This window comes from Tachypleus tridentatus, chromosome 1 (assembly GCF_004210375.1).
Source record: "Tachypleus tridentatus isolate NWPU-2018 chromosome 1, ASM421037v1, whole genome shotgun sequence".
Taxonomy (NCBI): domain Eukaryota; kingdom Metazoa; phylum Arthropoda; class Merostomata; order Xiphosura; family Limulidae; genus Tachypleus; species Tachypleus tridentatus.
In genome coordinates this window covers 44,991,699-45,010,103 of record NC_134825.1, presented here as the reverse complement: position 1 = coordinate 45,010,103, position 18,405 = coordinate 44,991,699, and the positions used below count along the sequence as shown (strand labels likewise).

At 32.4% G+C, this 18,405-nt stretch overlaps 1 protein-coding gene across 3 annotated transcripts in view; it reads right to left on the bottom strand.

Annotated features, from left to right (window-relative positions):
• LOC143247305 (long-chain-fatty-acid--CoA ligase 4-like) overlaps positions 1 to 11,468 on the bottom strand; it is a 41,621-nt gene extending 30,153 nt beyond the window's left edge. The window contains exons 1-4 of one of the 3 annotated variants that reach the window (XM_076495128.1): positions 11,344 to 11,392; positions 8,017 to 8,102; positions 7,265 to 7,436; positions 5,111 to 5,311 (exon numbers count right to left, since the gene is read on the bottom strand). In XM_076495128.1, the coding sequence (XP_076351243.1) occupies positions 5,111 to 5,311; positions 7,265 to 7,436; positions 8,017 to 8,036 (393 nt within the window). In that variant the 5' untranslated portion in view covers positions 8,037 to 8,102; positions 11,344 to 11,392. Of the gene's footprint in view, positions 1 to 5,110; positions 5,312 to 7,264; positions 7,437 to 8,016; positions 8,103 to 11,003; positions 11,100 to 11,343 lie in introns of those variants that run through there. The other 2 variants (XM_076495134.1, XM_076495139.1) reach the window with 2 other exon arrangements.
• Between the last annotated feature and the right edge of the window lie 6,937 nt (positions 11,469 to 18,405).

Sequence of the window (18,405 nt, the reverse complement as noted above, 5' to 3'; positions counted from 1 at the left end):
CAGATATATCCATCTACATAGGAAAATATACAGAACTTATTTTTGTATTTCTATACATTAGTTTTCCAGTATTCCTAAATTCATGACAAGAAAAAAAAGGATCAAAATATTGGTACACCAGTCAAAAAGTAAACAAAGTTAAGACTACTGCCTTTCATAAGCAGACCTGTCTTAACACTATCACAACAGTCATGGATAAAAGGCCATTTCATTGTGTTTGTTGACTCTCATTGAAATTTTTATTGAACTATTATGAATTTGTGTCATTAAGTTTGATATCAAACTGTAGATTATAATTCAAAATTTTACATAAATACTTAATTCAAAAATAAATATTAAAAACACACCTAAACATGGGTTTTGTGTGTCACATGGTATGAAGCAGCAGCATATTTTCAAATACAATGGCATAATTCTTTTGAGACAAACCTTCATGCTGGCAAGTTGAGTCTTTAGCCTCTTCAAATTTTTTTTTTTTTAACCCCATAATGATGAAAAGAAGTAATGTTATGATCCTTAATTCCAAAATGTCTTGCACCATAATACTAAATGTCTTCCTTCATACTAAAAATAGAGTGAAAAATAGTATCTTCCACATCATATTAAATGACACATTAAAGAAAATTCAAACTATAATTTCAATTGCCTTGTGTTATGTAAGATTATGCAAAGTGTGGTCCATCCATGAAAAATCATTCAGTGGAAGTATCTTGTATAAGAAACAAGTGCTGATTGCCTGGGCAAAAACATTCAATGGAAGTAACCTTGTATACTGAACATTATTGTACAATTTATTGTTCAGTACTGTAATGACTATAACAACTGTAGTAGGTATAAATGGGCAAGAAAGTTTTATTTTGTTTTTCAAACCCCACTCATGAGAAAATAATCCACAGTGCACCAATCTGGAAACTGGATTGGTAATAATTCCTGTGTTCCACTGGAAAAAAAAAAAAAAAAAAGAGTAGAAATGCATGTTGAGGAATCCAAAGGAATGATATTTCAAAAATAGTGAAATGGGTGTTTGTGATTCCCTATTTTGATAAGCAACTATATCTCAATTACAGGAATCAGTAGGAATAGGCAGAAATCCCCATCTGCTCTACTCTTAAGATTCATGAGTGATAGTTCTTTATACATGAATCTAGTACGTGTGTCTGTGTTTTACACACACACACACACACACACAATCATACACACCAGACAAGCTGCCTGCAAGTGGTCTTACAGACACCCCATCTCAATAGTGAGCAATACAAAATTACTGAAATCTAGTGCAAGTATAATATAAAACATCTGACCAGGCAACAACCACCACCATGTGGGATCCTAAAATACAGTATGTCCAGACCTAAATATACAGGATAAGAAATGTGTCAATTTAACCCAGTCACAAACAGATGTATGCAGAATCACCATACAAGGAAGATAATGCCTGTCTGAAGAAGAAACAGACAAGCCATGCAAATAATGAGCAATGAATGTATTGGGGTTATCCACATCACAGACTGAACAATCTTCTTCAAAGATGAGCAAAGATAAACAGCTAAATACATTGATAGATGATGAAATGCATCTGAAGAAACACTGCAGTCAAAACATTCCAGTCTTGCAAGTTGACAAACCCAAGAAGTGAGTGCAATAGAGAACAAATCATGAGAATAGAGGGAATTCTTGGAACAAATATATGAGAACAGTAAGAAAGGAGATAGTACAAGTCACATAATATCTCAAAGAACAAACTGGACATAGCAGCCTATCCTGGATCAAATAATAGTACAGGTGGGAAGCGAGAGGTAATAAAAAAAGGCTAAACCATCTGCCTTGGCAGCAGATATATAGGGAAGGAAAACTCACTTAGAATAGAGAATAACATAAGAGGAATGGGAAAGAATACAGGAAACATCCATGGCATAAATATTGAAGACAACCTCAAGCAAAAAAGAGAGGCAGAAGAGTGCTTAAGGGAAAGACAGTACAAGAAACATGCAGCAATTGGTTCAAATGCAAAACCAGATAGGGCATGAAGAACAACTGAGATCCAATATGGCAAAATGAAGTGACATGGAAGACAGAAAATGGAAGGAATGGAAAAATTGGGAATTAACAGAGGAGGAGAAAGCTTTATAGAAGTGAGAAATTTGGCAGGTGTTCAGCAAAGCAGCCTTATAACTAGAAAGGAACAAACCCTAATCAAACAACCAGGTGAAGAATTAGAAAAGGTGACACACCAAAGGATGAAGGTAGACCACTGTCTCTGTTACACAAAGGAAGAAAGTCAAATAGAATGAGAAAAGAGATGCTTCAAAAGGGATGAGTGCCTAAGCTAAGGCAAGGGATTGGAAAAAAACAGGTATGACAATGGAGTTTGGTGACATTGAAATGAGCTATATCTGATTGTGAAGGAGAGACCAGGACAGAATTAAGGGCAGGGGACATTTTTTCAGTAAAATCTAAAACAGAACCAAAAAGGAGCAATGAGCAGTACACAAAGTGTTCTACATGAGTGAAAATACTCAAGAAATAGTAGACACATAGAGCTGAAGGGTGTGGAACCAGGGACAAAAAGGGAGGAATTTCGGTATTCTGGTGAGTGGCAAACATCTATAAGAATGCTTCCCATTGAGAATACACTCAGTGAAATACCTGCTGAAGTTCAGTCAAGATTCATAATGCTGGGAATGTGACAAAGTTCACCACAGTCAAGAAGATCCAAAGTGAAAACACAAAGACCTGAATATGTTTCCACCTTTCTTGGCAATATAGCCAATGACAGTGAAATTGTTAAGATGAACCATAACCACTCACCCATTAGGAGTAAGAGGAATTGATACACAACATGACAAACTGTCAAAATGTTCAGGATGTTAGAAATCAAGAGTAGCTTCCTTGATGGATCAGACCAGAAACTGCTCTGAAATCAAGCTATTAGATGCAACTAGTAGTAAATGAAAAGAATCTTGCAAAATAACCATCAAACAATGAAAAGTATAAATAACAAACCAACACACCTACAAAATTGGCCAAAGTAACATTCACCCAAACAGTAACTATCACACAAAACCTGTTCATACCAAAAATTAAAAACCAAAAGTAATAATGAAATGCAAATGTAAACTAACTTAAAATGGTAAAAGAATGATACAAATTTAACACCAATTACAGAGCAGAAAAGACATGAAAGATGTAAATTATTAGTTGAGGAAATAAAGGTCAATTCACACAAGATCACAAACTTGCTAAACTTCAGTATTCCTACCAGAAGTGAAGAATACATTGTAAAAAATTTAATACACCTTTCCTCAAAATAAAAACAATACTTAACCCAGGAGGCTTACATGAAGGCACAGTGATGGGAGGAATGTCCAGTAGAAAGGCATTTGCACTCAGTAGTTATTTCCTTAAAAAAATAAGACAAAACCCTCAAATTCTGACTGAATGCATCTATGGCCATACTTCTCTAGCAGACACTGTCAACCCTGAGATTTAGGGACTCATGCCAGAACCATTATCAACTGTTGTGGGAATTTCATCATCCATTATATTAAATTTCAAATTCGTATGAACAAATCAGAATTTAGAAAAATATTATGGAAAAATAACAAGTAGAAACAATGTAAATCAAAGATGTCAAAACTTCAAGTTGAAACTGATAAATTTGCAATCAAGTACAATAAAAATTTTGTAGTCATGTGAAGAGAAAGTTAAAACATGTCTATGCTCTACAATGCCACTTAAGAAAGTGGAGATGATTCTAATATAATAGAGGAAGCTAGCTATGCCAATATAGATGGCACTGTAAATTGGTGGAGAGTGGTCAGATGATCAGCATGTTTTTCGAAATGGTACAAAAACAATAGGATATAAAGACAACTGAGCTGCAGCATTTTTATATTTTTTAATCAGTGCTAAAAGGACAGGTCAGGATTGGGATGGCTTTGGATGAAAGGAAGTAGTACCATTTTGGAATTTCAAGTTATCCAAGTTTTAACTTCTTACTCTCAAAGAAATATTTAAAACAAATCTCAATCTGTATGGTGTAACCAACTTCCAATTGTATCTCAGAACATTTGGTATGGATATTAACACTTATTGATAAGCAGAACGTTTTGGCCTTCCTAGTTCATTAAGTTAACAAAAGAGAGAACTTCTAGTGAGTTTTTCATCATCAAGAATAACCTCCAATTTCTACAATTTGCCAACTTGTAAGAGATTGCGTCAGTTTTCAACCAATTAGAAACAAACTACAAGCAATAATATAAAATTTTCTATCTCCTATCTTCTTAATTTGCCAAAATATAAATTTGTCAGATCCAAACAGATGCTCTCCTTACTCTCCAACTTTTGAAGTTGTTTGCTAATCAATTTTAGATGGCTGATGAACATGTTTATAACTAACAGAATAAGCAGATTCTCTTTCACGTAAACATTATAAAAATGTTCAGTTTTGGTGCCATGAGACTTAGCTGTGTGGAATTACTTGGATTTTGTTATATTTGCTGCTCCAAAAAGTAACAATTTATTTACAATACCTAATAGATTATATTGGCTTTGAAACATTCTGTCTTAGTGACTGATTTAAAGTTTTCATGCTCCAAAACAAATACATGAAAGCTGAATGCAAAACTCAGAAATCATATATTCACTGAAGTGCACATCTTATTTATTGTTAAATATTTTTAAGGACTATAATTAAAATGTAGAAAAAGTATAAACTTTCACAATCAAGAGCATATTTCCTAAACTTTCCTATATGAGCAGCTATCAAACCAACCATACGTCACCCTCTAATCACTTAAATAATTAATGCCATACTTTTCCCAAAACTACTCAACTACATCAAACTGGTGTACTACAAATTCCTCAGCTTCCAAATTAGACCCAAACTCCTAGGATCTGGAAAGCAAAAAATTTCTTACATTTTATCCCATTTCCTAATTCATTAATTACCAATTACATGAGAACAGCAGCTAACTTCACATGGTTAAGTACAGTAAACTGTATATATTAGCACAAAAAAAAAATACTGTTCATGTCAACTTTTAATACAAAAAAATATGTTTATGAATGTTAAAATTTTACAAATTATTTACAAAAGTTTTTTTCTGACCTTCTTAAATATCTTTCCATCTTTCTGCTTTTCCTCTTCTTCTCCAAAAACTTCTCTAACACCAAATCCTTTTGTTGTAGAATACTTTTGCACAGCAAACTGGAAAAGTTCATCAACTGTTGATACATTCATTGAAAGGCTTTTGTTCTCCATAGCATTCCTGACAATGCAGCTTGATGGGTCACCTTTTTCACACTTGGCCTTCAATAAATATTAAACAAGACAGCATGCAACAAATTACACTAAGAAATTGAAATTTATCATTAACACAGGTTCATTTAGATGAAAAAGCAAGTCTGAAAACATTTTCATATAGAGAAGTATTTCACTGAACACTTTATAACTTATTTCACTAAATGCAAAATACATATTTAAAATCATATGAAATGCACCATTACATAAATGAAGGAAAAAATAAAAATGCAAAATCAGATTGAAAGCCAAATTGAGAGACAGAACTGACAATAATAATGTAATTCAAGACAGTTTTTATTAAAATGTATTCCTTGTTGTGAATTAGTTCTTAATATAAGTATACAAGTATCACCTAGTTTGTGACAAATGTCCACATCCTTTAGGACCAGATATCTTAAGGCTCAGGTCTACTGTATACTTTGTCCTTTGTTTTTTCTTACCTGTGCATGCCAGTTATCTAGTAAATATTTAATTTTAAAATAATTCTAAAGTTGTTAAATTGTGAGTGCCAGTTTAATGTTTGCTTGCTCACAGACTAACATACAGCAAGTATGATTCAGTGTTGTGTGTGTTGTACAGGGTATTTTAGTGCTGAAGTCTCAAGTAGATGCAGACTGTTTCTAAATACCATTTTTAACAAATATCACCATGATGTATGTACTTATGAAAAAAAACTAATGCTTACTATTATAACATTTTTAATCATAGTATTTCATTGTCTGTGTTTTTTCCCCCAAAAGGACTTATAAAATGTGCTTTGAGTCCTTCAGTTTTATTACGGTGAGAGTCATAGACCCAAAACAAAGTTTTTGAAAACTATGGCTTAACCATCAAAAATGATGCAACAAATTCTAATTAGTGATTTCCAGTATTATGGAAGTATTTCAATTAATTAAATAACATTTAACAACATCATGACCATAACTATTTAAGTTACTACTTAAAATATTATCCTAAAACTATTATTAAAAATGTTCTTTTTCAAAATAACTGATACTTAAATATTTGTAAATAGAAAACTAGAATTTGTACAATGCTAGCTTTCTGTACACAAATCACTAATAGTTTAAGTTCAGAAGGGTTACTAGAAAAAAAACTAAATTATAGTAATGTGATATACAAATTAAATCTAACCTAAATTATACTTAACATCAAAAATGGTAAAGTATCACACATGAACTGGGATATGCAGATGTTCTACATTTACAACATCAATGATGACCATAAAACTGAAATGAATTCATGGATAAATTTTAAAACTGAAAACTAACTACAATAACACACAAACAACATTCATGATGCATCACTTCTTCCTTTCTAATATTGTCCTTCCACAAATATTTAAAAGCAATTTTTGCACTTTAACATATGGCATTATGCTAGTTTCTTTACAGAATTATTTTGAAAATCTCTGAAACAAACATCACAATGCAATCACATTTTGAAAAACATTAATACACAGATTAATTTGTAATATCCCAATTAACTAATATCCATGTTAATTAACACTCATGGTTAAAATGTTCTCTTGGTTCTTTGAAAGTTTTATTCAAAAGTTAAGATGTTTACTTGTACATCTTTCAGTATCAGGCTTACAAGAGCTTAGTTAAAATTATCCAAAAAAAAAGGCTAGTTTTTTACAAAAAAAAAAAAAACAATATTAGTAAACATTCCCTAACATAATACTTTCCAATAACAAGAAATTAAATCTATAAATCAAGCAGTATTTTATTTTTATAGCAATGAATAACTTGAAAATTATTATCAAAGTCAGCACGTGTTCCAATCATGTAGATCTTTTCCCAGACCTTCCATCTACTATCATAAAACACACACATTTTGCACTAAGAAATAAAATTGTTTTGTTAACTAATTTGTAGATCAGTTATGAAATACTTGGATGATTATAACACCTGATCCTTTTTTGGTCTATAATTATACACTTTACATTAAACATACCCAAACAGTGGGTGTTTTCCACTTGGTCCATGAGTGTTGAAGAAGAAAATAAACAGGAAGAGAAACAAAATCATACAGATAGACTAAAGCCTTCACAGCACCTATAACTGTGGTGGTAACAAAGTCACCCATGACATCAACAGATCTACAATATGAGGATGAGATCCTTAGCCTGTTAACAAAATAAAGTTAAAAGTATTTTTAAGTAAAAATATACAGATGCATACACTACACATTACATACTCTTACACTTTAGAAAGCAGAAAATGTGCCTGTACACTTGTATCACATACATCACCAGCTACCCTCTTTGTATAAAAGGATATCTATGATGCTCTTCCTGTCAGTCTAATAAAAGTTACCATTATGGAGATCAGAAAAAGGAAATGTAGTCTCATTAATTACTTAAGTACAAACATGATGGATAATCTCTCAATATTCTGCTATTGTCAAAAATTATCTGTCATAAAACTAAACTACAAACATAAGCTACATTACTTATTCAAACTTTTCTTTTGCTTAGAAACATTTATATAAATATTTAAGTTAAATGTTCATTTTTTTTTTGGCCATTATTATTATTAATTTTTAGTAATTATGAAACCTGAATATGTATAACAAAACAAGCATATGAAAATTTTGGATTAAAGTTTATTCTATTCAATATAAAAAAAATATATTTATAAGCATCACATGTACCATCTGGAGAATGGTGGGAAGCAATTGCAATGAAATATATTGGAATTATTTACCAAATTAATATTTTACTCATATTTCAGAAAACTTGGGGACAACAAGGGGTCAATCAGACCTTTAAGACTATCCTTTCAGTCACATTCTGGAAAAGTAAAAATTAAAATCAACTATTTTCTTGTATGAAGTACTAGCCTTCTCTACCACCTTCACAATATAGTAAAAAGAAATCAGAAACCTTTATCCTAAAAAATAAACCTCTGGATAAACCTGTAAACTTCTTTTGCTCATGAGCACATAAGCTAACAGATCTTAAACAAATATTTTATGATAATACCTCCATTTCTGGTATTATCCTTACAGCCCTTCCTGGAAACCTCAATTAATCAGTAATTCCTCTAAATAAAGACACTTTTCTTAGATATGGAGGCCAAGGTTGTACACAGTGTTCTATGTGAAGACTAACAAGTGATCGTGTAGACATGCAAATCTCAAACTGAATTTAATGTCTACAAATGCACCCAAATATTCAATTGTAGGCTTACCAGCCTCTGAATTGAAAGCCAAGTCTGACAAATTACAGGCTCATATTGACTAAAATATGAGATATTTGTAGCAAAAATTATAATCAAACAGTTGTTTCATAGCTTCTACCTAACAATCAAGGAAATTTTGCTCACCTTTTAAATAAGAATATTTGTGTATCACTGGCCACAATGAGTGTCTGCTTCAAGGCACATGAAAGACAACTTCAACTGAGTAGTTAATTTTACATTAAAAGCAAGAATTTATGTCAATGTAAATTTCTTTACAGGTTGAAGCATCAATAAAAATAGGCTGGTTATGGTATAATATGGAATAATTTTATAAAGATTCACTACATCTGCCATTGGTTTAACTACTAGAAACAAAACACTGCTTCAGTAGCTTGAGTAACTTATCCACCACTGTGTCAAGTTTGTTTTCATGCCACACTACTCAGCTGTTTCCTCTATCAAACATGTGGTCCAAATGCACTACCTTGTGCTTAATATAACTAGAGCTTATTTGGTAGGTATTTATCTATCCAGTAAATTGATTCAAGTCATACATTAAACACTTCAACATCCTAAATACAGCAAGAAATACACAAAGATAGAAATAAAAACACTTAAACACTTTCTAATTTCTAAAAATTTGCATGGAATTTGTGGACCTTCAGCATACTAGAAAATGTAGTAAAACTAGAAATAAAATCATTTTATTCTAAATAATAACCTTTAATGAAATATTGAACTTAAAGCATTACTTATTGACCATCATAACATTCAGTTAGAAGGAGAACATACAGACTGTACTGACAACTTCTACATCTACAATATCAGCAGTTTTACTTTTTTCTACTGCTTAGTTCTCACCATTAAATTCAGCACTTTCTACAGAACACTATGAACATACAGTATCCATCTGACCATATGTTTATTGTAGCTTACAAGTGAAAACGAGTTATTTAATTCTGCCAATTAACATACAAGACTAAGACAACATGTGAAAAGCAATTTGATAAAAGTATACAATCATCAGAATTTGTCCTCTAATCACATCATAAGTTAAACTGAAATTAGTCTAAAGTTTCCATACATGTATGGTGACAGTAGAAGTAAGGAGTTAATTATATATTTTTCTTCATGTGTTTGTGTATGAATATATAGTATATTGTAGCAATGGAGGTGAAGAGCTAACTAAACATTTATCTTACGTTATGGCCCTACAACTGCACAATAATGGCTTTACTTGCTAAAGATTAAGGCTTTTGACCAAGCCAGTCTTAATTTTAATTTAAATGGTATGAATGGTTTCATTTTAAAGCCAAAAGTCAGAGTTATTTCACTGGATGTACAAAAAACTGATAATATTTCTAGTTTTCTACACATACTATCTTTAAAGTGAAAATATTTAACATTCTGTGGAGCACTGTTGACAAACCTACTGGGTTTTCCTGTTATACCAATAACAATTGTGAAGTTCTTTCCAACATTTCAATGAAATAATATTGTCAACTTTCTTCCAGCTTAAAAATTAGCAGCAACAGCAGAGACCAGTCCAGTCAGATTTATGGGAATTTTCAATCAGGTCAAAGTATTAAACCAAATGATCTGCACATACATTAAGAAACAGTATTATTGCTTTACAGCTATACTTCAACTTCATTAAGCTTAACCTTGTTATGTACCAAGTATTACTTTTAACAAAACTGTTACATGAGATTTACTCATATACAATATTTATTTTGTATAAAATGTTTAGCAAGACATTGATCTCATATCAAGTATCTCCAAACAGAAAACATCAACACAAATTCATATATTGTGCAAGGTGGTGTAAATATTAGCTACTCCGAAAGAGTACATGACAAATAACTACAAATGCAAGACATTTAACTCTTGCAGTCACAAACTATTACTCATACAAAACTGTTAAATAGATTAACACAAATCAGGTTGCCTCTTTTATTTAGTTCTTACAAAATTAGAACTTACTGAAAAAAAAAAGCTATTTGTCTAAACCAATTTCTTTCTTAAATAATTGAAAGGATCTACACAGTTCTACTTTTAATACTCAGTAATGTATCAGAAATGCATAAAAATTATTAATATTTCTAATTTCAGTTTATTTTTTAAATTATAATAAATATGTAAATAAGCATTTAATTCCTACATGTTTTAATCATTACCATAAAGTATTTTTACATGAGAGAACTACCAAAGTCCAAACTATCATTATGATTTATATTCCAAGGAGCTTATAAAAAAAGTTACATAAAATGTTATTACTACACAAATTTCGTCTTAAAACGATATAATAATAATTTGTTTTTAACTGTATTAGGTCATGCAACGTTATATTGGTAGTTTAAAAAAAACTATTGTTCAACATTACTATAAGCACTGTTTATAGTATTAGTACTAGTAGTACAACTAGTAGGATTTTAGGTACCGTGTTTTTCGGTGTACAAGACAAACTTCTTTTTTTTTCAAACAAACAAAAAAAAGATCTCTAAACCCACCTGCATCAAATACACCAAGGTAAAAAGTTTTATGCTTCTACTACTTATGAAGTATTCTAAAGAGTAATAAAAGATTGTGCTGATGTTGAACAAATAAATAAATAACTGTGAAAAATAGTTTTTCCCCTGAAAATAACCTTGAAAATAGAGGTGCGTCTTATACATCGAAAACAAGGTATTTATGCACTAATCTCTAAAGCAAGGGAAAGCACGCTTTTATATCACTTTTTTAAATCGACAATAGGTGAAAAAATACTAATATCTAATTTGATTTTTACTATAATCAATAGACATCATGACAATGCAAAACCTTAAAAAATGATTTTACAATCGTACTTACTTGAAGAGTAACTCACAGAAAGAATACAAGTAAACCGGTATAAATATTACGCAAAATTATTACACTGCCATTAAAAAGAAATGGTAGATCACGAGAGGCTATTTAGTGCTTACCGCCCTCTATCAAGCACAAAAATACGTACAAAGTACAAGTGAAACAAAATTAATTGGTAAGACGTTAGGTATGCGGGTGCTACTTTGAATATATAATTATACTTGAAGGAGAGTTAACAAAAGTTTTAAGGGAGAAAATTGAAAAGAAAACAGAGGGCTTATTTGGCTTCATGGTATTAGAAATGGATTAAAAATAAGAATAATAAATTAGAAAAGTTGGTAGAAACAACTGGAAATATAGAATCACGGAGAACCATGTTCGTCGATCCTCTGAACTGGCGACAAAATAATAATTGACTGATTGAATATATATAGTAATAATAATTATTATTATGCAAGAACAATATACATATTGGATTTTTAATAGATATTTTCAAACAACTTGAATTACAACACAAACACAAAAAATATGAACAGATTGAATGTATATAAAGGGATTGTGCGATTTTTTTACAAATAAATGTAATATCGTGGCGAAAATGGGTTGATTACAGTTCAATTAAATATGTTATAACCTTACGAAATATGATGCTACAGATGAATAATGAAAATCATTTAAAAAGGGCGCACTTGAATATCCAAAACAAAAAAACAATTCTTGAGCATGTGTGTGAACTTTTATGCATATAATTAGAATTGAGAGAAAGATAGTAGAGACTTTGATGAGTGATATCAAAGATAGAAGAATAACGGAAACTCATTTGGTTCGTTGACATTAGAAAAAGAATTAGACATAGGAAGCTTTATTAGAAAAGATAATGCAGACCGTAATGAATAGAGAATATTGGAGAATCGTAGTCATCGATTCTCAGAACTAGATAGGATACCATGATTGTGTAATCATTATATATAAAAGCCAATAGTCCGTTATTCATGTTCGATTTTTCGAATTTAGTGAATTACACAAGTTAAACTCCACTTTTTCTCGTATAATACTTCTTCCTTTGATTAGCAGTTACTATTTTAATTCATTTAATCGCTAACACATGGGCAAGTAGTTCCTATGTTTCAACACTTTGCTTGCAATATAAAATTTTTACAAGTACCAAGTGGAATTAATTTGCCGTTTGTTATTAAGAGAAAACTTTGAGCAATGATTGGATATTTACAATAAATATGGTTTTAAGAAAAGTGTTGTAATAATGCAATAGATGTGAGTAGAAAATAATTGTTAAGAGTAAATGTTGTTACAGGGATTGGTACTGAGAAGAGACGCTCTCTAGATAAAGGAGATACTGCTCATGATAAGATTTAGTTTAGCGTATGAAACATCAGTCATAAATTGGCGCAAGTCTGTGTTTGAGAATTATTACCAAAAAGCCTTTGTTAAAATAGATTAACGATACCGATTATATGTGTGAAAGAGAACGACTTTTCCTCAGAAGAAGAACAGGTGTGTATGCAATAATCGTATATGTTCCAACATGTAGCATGTTTACTCAGTTATATGTAGTAGATCCAAGACCAATATTTAGCATGTTCTTGGGAAATGAACATTTATATGTCTTTATTTATTTTGTGTATGTATGTGTGTTGCCAGTTTCATCGGAATAATTTTGTTTGTTTTGAATTTGTGCAAAGCTACATGAGGACTATCTGTGCTAACCATCCCTAATTTAGCAGTGTAAGACTAGATGGAGGGAAGGCAGATAGTAATCACCACCCACCACCAACTCTTGGACTACTCTTTCACCAACAAAGAGTTGGATTCACCATAAAATTATAACGCCTCCGCGCTGAGAGGTCAGCAGGATTGGTGGGATAAAGATTCGACCCTGCGAAACTCCTATTGCTTGTCGAGCACCCTAACTATTTGGTTATGCCAGGCCAATAGTTTTGGTTTCCAGTGATTTTTCGTCATTTTTGAAGACCTTTTACGCTAATAGTAGTATAATGAATCTATTTTTACCTTCACGGGTGAAGAACTATAAGAGATTCAGATTAACAATATATCAACGACTGTCAAAGCTAAGGCAATAAAGTCAACCACAGCCAGATTTCTATGTTGTGGAACATCATCTTAGCAATGTAAGGCTCTCTAAAGACATTACTTTATGTATGTTGTAGAACATCATCTTACCAATGTAAGGCTCTCTGAAGACATTACTTTTTGTATGTTATGGAACGTCATCTTACCAATTTAAGGCTCTTTGAAGACATTACTTTATGTATGTTGTGGAACATCATCTTACCAATGTAAGGCTCTCTGAAGACATTACTTTATTATACTAGTTGATAGTAATGTGTCACACTTGTATAACTTCAGTAGTGAACATGATAGTGACCATGAAGTAGTCGAAATATCTACCATACTCTCTCTGATTAATATGAGAATTTGCTATAACAGGCCACAGTTGAAGCATGGTGTCATTATATAGCAGAAGTATTGTACAACCTGTACTGGAAAGTCTTAAGTGTCAGCAAAATACTTGTCATTCTCCTCTTAAGCAAACAAAGTACAGTAGCAGACATATATAATGACAGTCACGAACTAGTTTATTAAGTGATGAATGCTAATCCATTTTAAAGCTTGAGGTCCCAGAAGAGATTCACACAGATTAAGGTGTTAACTTTGATGTGCAGTATTTCATCAAGTTGTGAAAGTAACTCTATATCAATTCCACATAGTAAAACTGTTTCAACAGTGTAGTCCGTGCTATCAAACGTTTTCAATTATAAATGAACAAATTCAGATGATATACATGCTGCGCCTAATGACATTTAATAGAGCTTATGAGCAACAAGCAAACAACTGTTTCCATAGCTTAATATATACGATGCTTAAAGAGGAAATCAGATTTTCAACAAACGCAATGTAAAGTTGATATGATGGATTTATAATAGGAAACGTGATGGATGGCTTCTTTGTTGGAAATAATATTTTGATACATTTTCGTAGATCTTCAGGCTTGTAATTGTTTGTGTTTTTAACTTGTGCAGAGTCCATGATGGAGAGCTCTTGTATATTGTTGTGTTGATTGATTGGGTGATTCTTTCTTTGCATTGCCCCAGTGGCTCAGCGGTATGTCTGCGGACTTACAACGCTAAAAACCGGGTTTCGATACCCGTGGTGGGTAGAGCACAGATAGCCCATTGTGTAGCTTTGTGCTTAATTCAAAACAACAACGAACAACCTTCTTTGTTGGTTGGTATTTGTGAGAAGCTGATTTTTGATGAGTTTATTCTACAGATTTTTCTTGATATTATTGAGTCTCTGTTGAATGCAGGACTTTTCGTTTGTATATTTCTGATATTTTTTCTAGTTTTCTTAGACAAATATTTCTTTTTTCTGCTATTCTATGTTGTAACCAGTGTACATAGAGCTTTCATCAATCTTATTGCATTTTGGTTTTCTTTGAGCCTTTATCTGAAGTGTATTCCTGTTTATCCTGTATAAAAATATCCATAGAAACACTTAATTACATGTATGGTACCTTCAGGTATTAGATAGTCTAAAGGTTATTTGACTTTTGTAAGATTATACAGTACCAGTCCCGTTTTTGAAATAGACTTGAAGTTAAAACTTATTGCAGGTTTTCTGGATGTTATAACATAGTTTTGTAATAGTTGGAATGGTCCTTTTGGATTTTTGTCCTGCTTGTGTTTTCTTATGGTCTTGTTAATTCGTGATTGGTCATTGTATGAAGTTTTCGTAGATATCCATTAACGCCAAATACAGTTTGGAAGTGCTCTTAATCCCCGAGAACATATTCGATATTGGTAATTTCCTTAACTTTCTTTAACATACATAAAAGTATATCTCATTTTACTGAAGTGTGGAATATTAAATACGAAGTTCAGATATTCGTCAGTACGTGCTAAAAGATTAATGAAGCCTAATTCTTCTGCTTTGCATAACACATTATGGTGGTAAAAATACAAATAATTGGCTTTGGTTGTTGGTTGTTTGGAAATTTCGCACAAAGCTACTCGAGGGCTATCTGTGCTAGCCGTCCCTAATTTAGCAGTGTAAGACTAGAGGGAAGGCAGCTAGTCATCACCACCCACCGCCAACTCTTGGGCTACTCTTTTACCAACGAATAGTGGGATTGACCGTCACATTATACACCCCACGGCTGGGAGGGCGAGCATGTTTAGCGCGACGCGGGCGCGAACCCGCGACCCTCGGATTACGAGTCGCACGCCTTAACACGCTTGGCCATGCCGGGCCATTTATTTTGGTATATTTCCATTGACTGGCAACAGTCTCGCACTAGACGCTTGCAATTTTTACATAATCACATGTTTGTTTCGGGTGTTTCAATTCCAACTAGTATCACAAGTGTAAATAAAGAGCATTAATTTGGAAAGAATCATTTATTTTAGGAATTTAATATTTATGTGAATTAACTTTTTCCTGTCCGCCATATTCAGCAGTCGTATTAAACTTGAAAAGTAAAAATTTAACATTTTATACAAATTACCTTACATTATGTAAGTAGAACTATGTAGAACGATTAAAATGTTTTTAAATCGGCAATGATTTCCTTTCCTGCTAACTTACAGTTTACTTCAACCACCGCTTCTTGTAGACTTAGAGGCAGAAAAAAAAAAAAACACTTTTGGTGAGAATATTATCCTTATTTAGAGAAAGGTTAAATAAGTTAACTACTTCTGGCATGGCATAACTTTATGCCAATGGGCGTAGTGTATATATATATATATGTATCTATGTGAGTGACTGAAATAATGAATGCAATGTGGCACCATCTATCTACAAAAAAAATCCATAAAAAGTTTCACACTCTGAGTAATCAAGGTTCATATAGAAAATAACTACGGTATGTGTAACAACCATTTATTTGTAACAGAACACAGTTTTAAATAAAAATACTCTCCTCGCAACAACAACATGACTTTTACTACGACTGTATATGAGAGTTTGGTTGTATCTTTATTTAAATAATCTTCCACTGTAGTGCTGAAAAACTGGAGTTATTAAAAACTGTTAGTTCTTCGACAAAGGGCACCAGTTTTAATGTATAAAACATTAAGGATTATATCCTCACAATTTGAACACTCTTCCCGGGTAGTATTTTCCCCCAAAAATAATTTATTACAAATTGTTCACATTTTTTTAACTTTTTCAATTAGATATCAACAATATGATTAGTAATTATTAGCACAAACAGCAACTCTTAGGGCGTCGCAACTACTAGTGGGAAGTTTTGTTTGTTTGTTTTTGAATTTTGCGCAAAGCTACACGAGGGCTATCTGCGCTAGCCGTCCGTAAGTTAGCAGTGTAAGACTAGACGGAAGGAAGCTAGTCATTACCACCCACCGTCAACTCTTGGGCTACTCTTTAACCAATGGATAGTGGGATTGATCGTCACATTATAACGCCCTCACGGCTGAAAAGACGAGTGTGTTTGGTGTGACGGGGATTCGAACCCGCGACCCTCGAATTACGAGGGATTAACTGGTTCACAGTGCATATTTCTGTAGACCCCATGGCACGTCTGCAGTAGGTGAAGTCGTAAACCAAATCTACTGGAAGCTGTACGTCCTGTCTAAACATCAGGAGTTTTGAACAATAATCAGATAACCCTCGAGAAGCTTTGTGCGAAATTCAAAACAAACAAACAAACAATACCTCAGTTGGCATTTACAAACAAAACTCCAAATTAGTTGTTACTTTGTAAATCATTTAAATACATTTGTCATTTTGATAATGAAATATTTTTTTGCAAATAAGTATTTCTATTATTCTAGTCCGTCCTATGGCTCTCGTCGGCTATTTGTCTCGGGTTATTTAAAAGAAAAAAATTTACCTAAAGGGATTTCTAAAACCTCACAAAACTGAGACATCATAAGGAGACCTATACAACCTTGACATTGCTGAGAAGTCCAGAAAAACGCGTGTAGCTGGTAGGACATTTTTTGTGTACTACAATAACTTACTCATGACCTTTAGATCCACACGACCATTTTGTGTTTCTGGGATGTTTATTAAATTTAAAACTTAGGATCAAAGAAAAATAAATATTAGTTCTAAACAAGTGTTTATTTAATACAGACAAATGCGGCAGTACCAGTTGTTACTTTCATGTTTCGGCTTTTGATACATATAGTGAGAAGAGCACAAATATCCCACTGTATGACTCATGCTAATACACCAACAACACCTTTCATATTTTATTTAATCTCAGTAGTTCAGTAGATTAATATTTTTTGGTAAAATAGTGCTTTTTAATACCAAAGTGCTTTAAAAAATCTTTACGTTTATTTAGTATCGTGTAAGTTATTTGCCTTCAGTACATAATTTTTTGTTATTAAACACAAAGTTACACAAATGACTATCTGTGATCTGACCACCACGGACATCTAAACCTAGTTTCTAGCAGTATAAGTCCGCAGACGTACCGTACCGACGTGCCGCTTGGGAGGGCATCATTTATTCGAGCTGTATCCTCCTACAACCTAATTACCTATATACGACATTGCAAACAACAGACGTACAAAGCAGTTGCTAAAACATCGCTCACCTCTCACAATACAATGTTTCTGTCAAGAAATAAACTGTATAAAAATGACCAAAAATCTTCAACATTTGCTTGTGCATTACACATTTCCCTCTTGTTTGTTTGTGGCTTAGCACAAAGCCACACAGTGGGCTATCTGTGCTCTACCCACCACGGGTATCGAAATCTAGTTTTTGGTATTATAAACCTTCAGTCTTCCCCTTAGATCGAGGAGGAGGAATTTAAAAGCTGGCGGTTTCAATGAATATTTTACAATTCCGACATAATTTAGATGTCTCTAGAATAATTACTAAATTATAGTAGCAATATTTTCTGAAAAAATATTGTAAGAATAAGCTTTTGAATCATATAGGACATAAACAACAACAACAAAAGAGATCAGCAAAATTGTATATACTAACATCACAACCTTCTAGCAGAAGAACTTTAGATTTTTTCTGTAGTGAGTCTTCTCTGCATCATAGAAC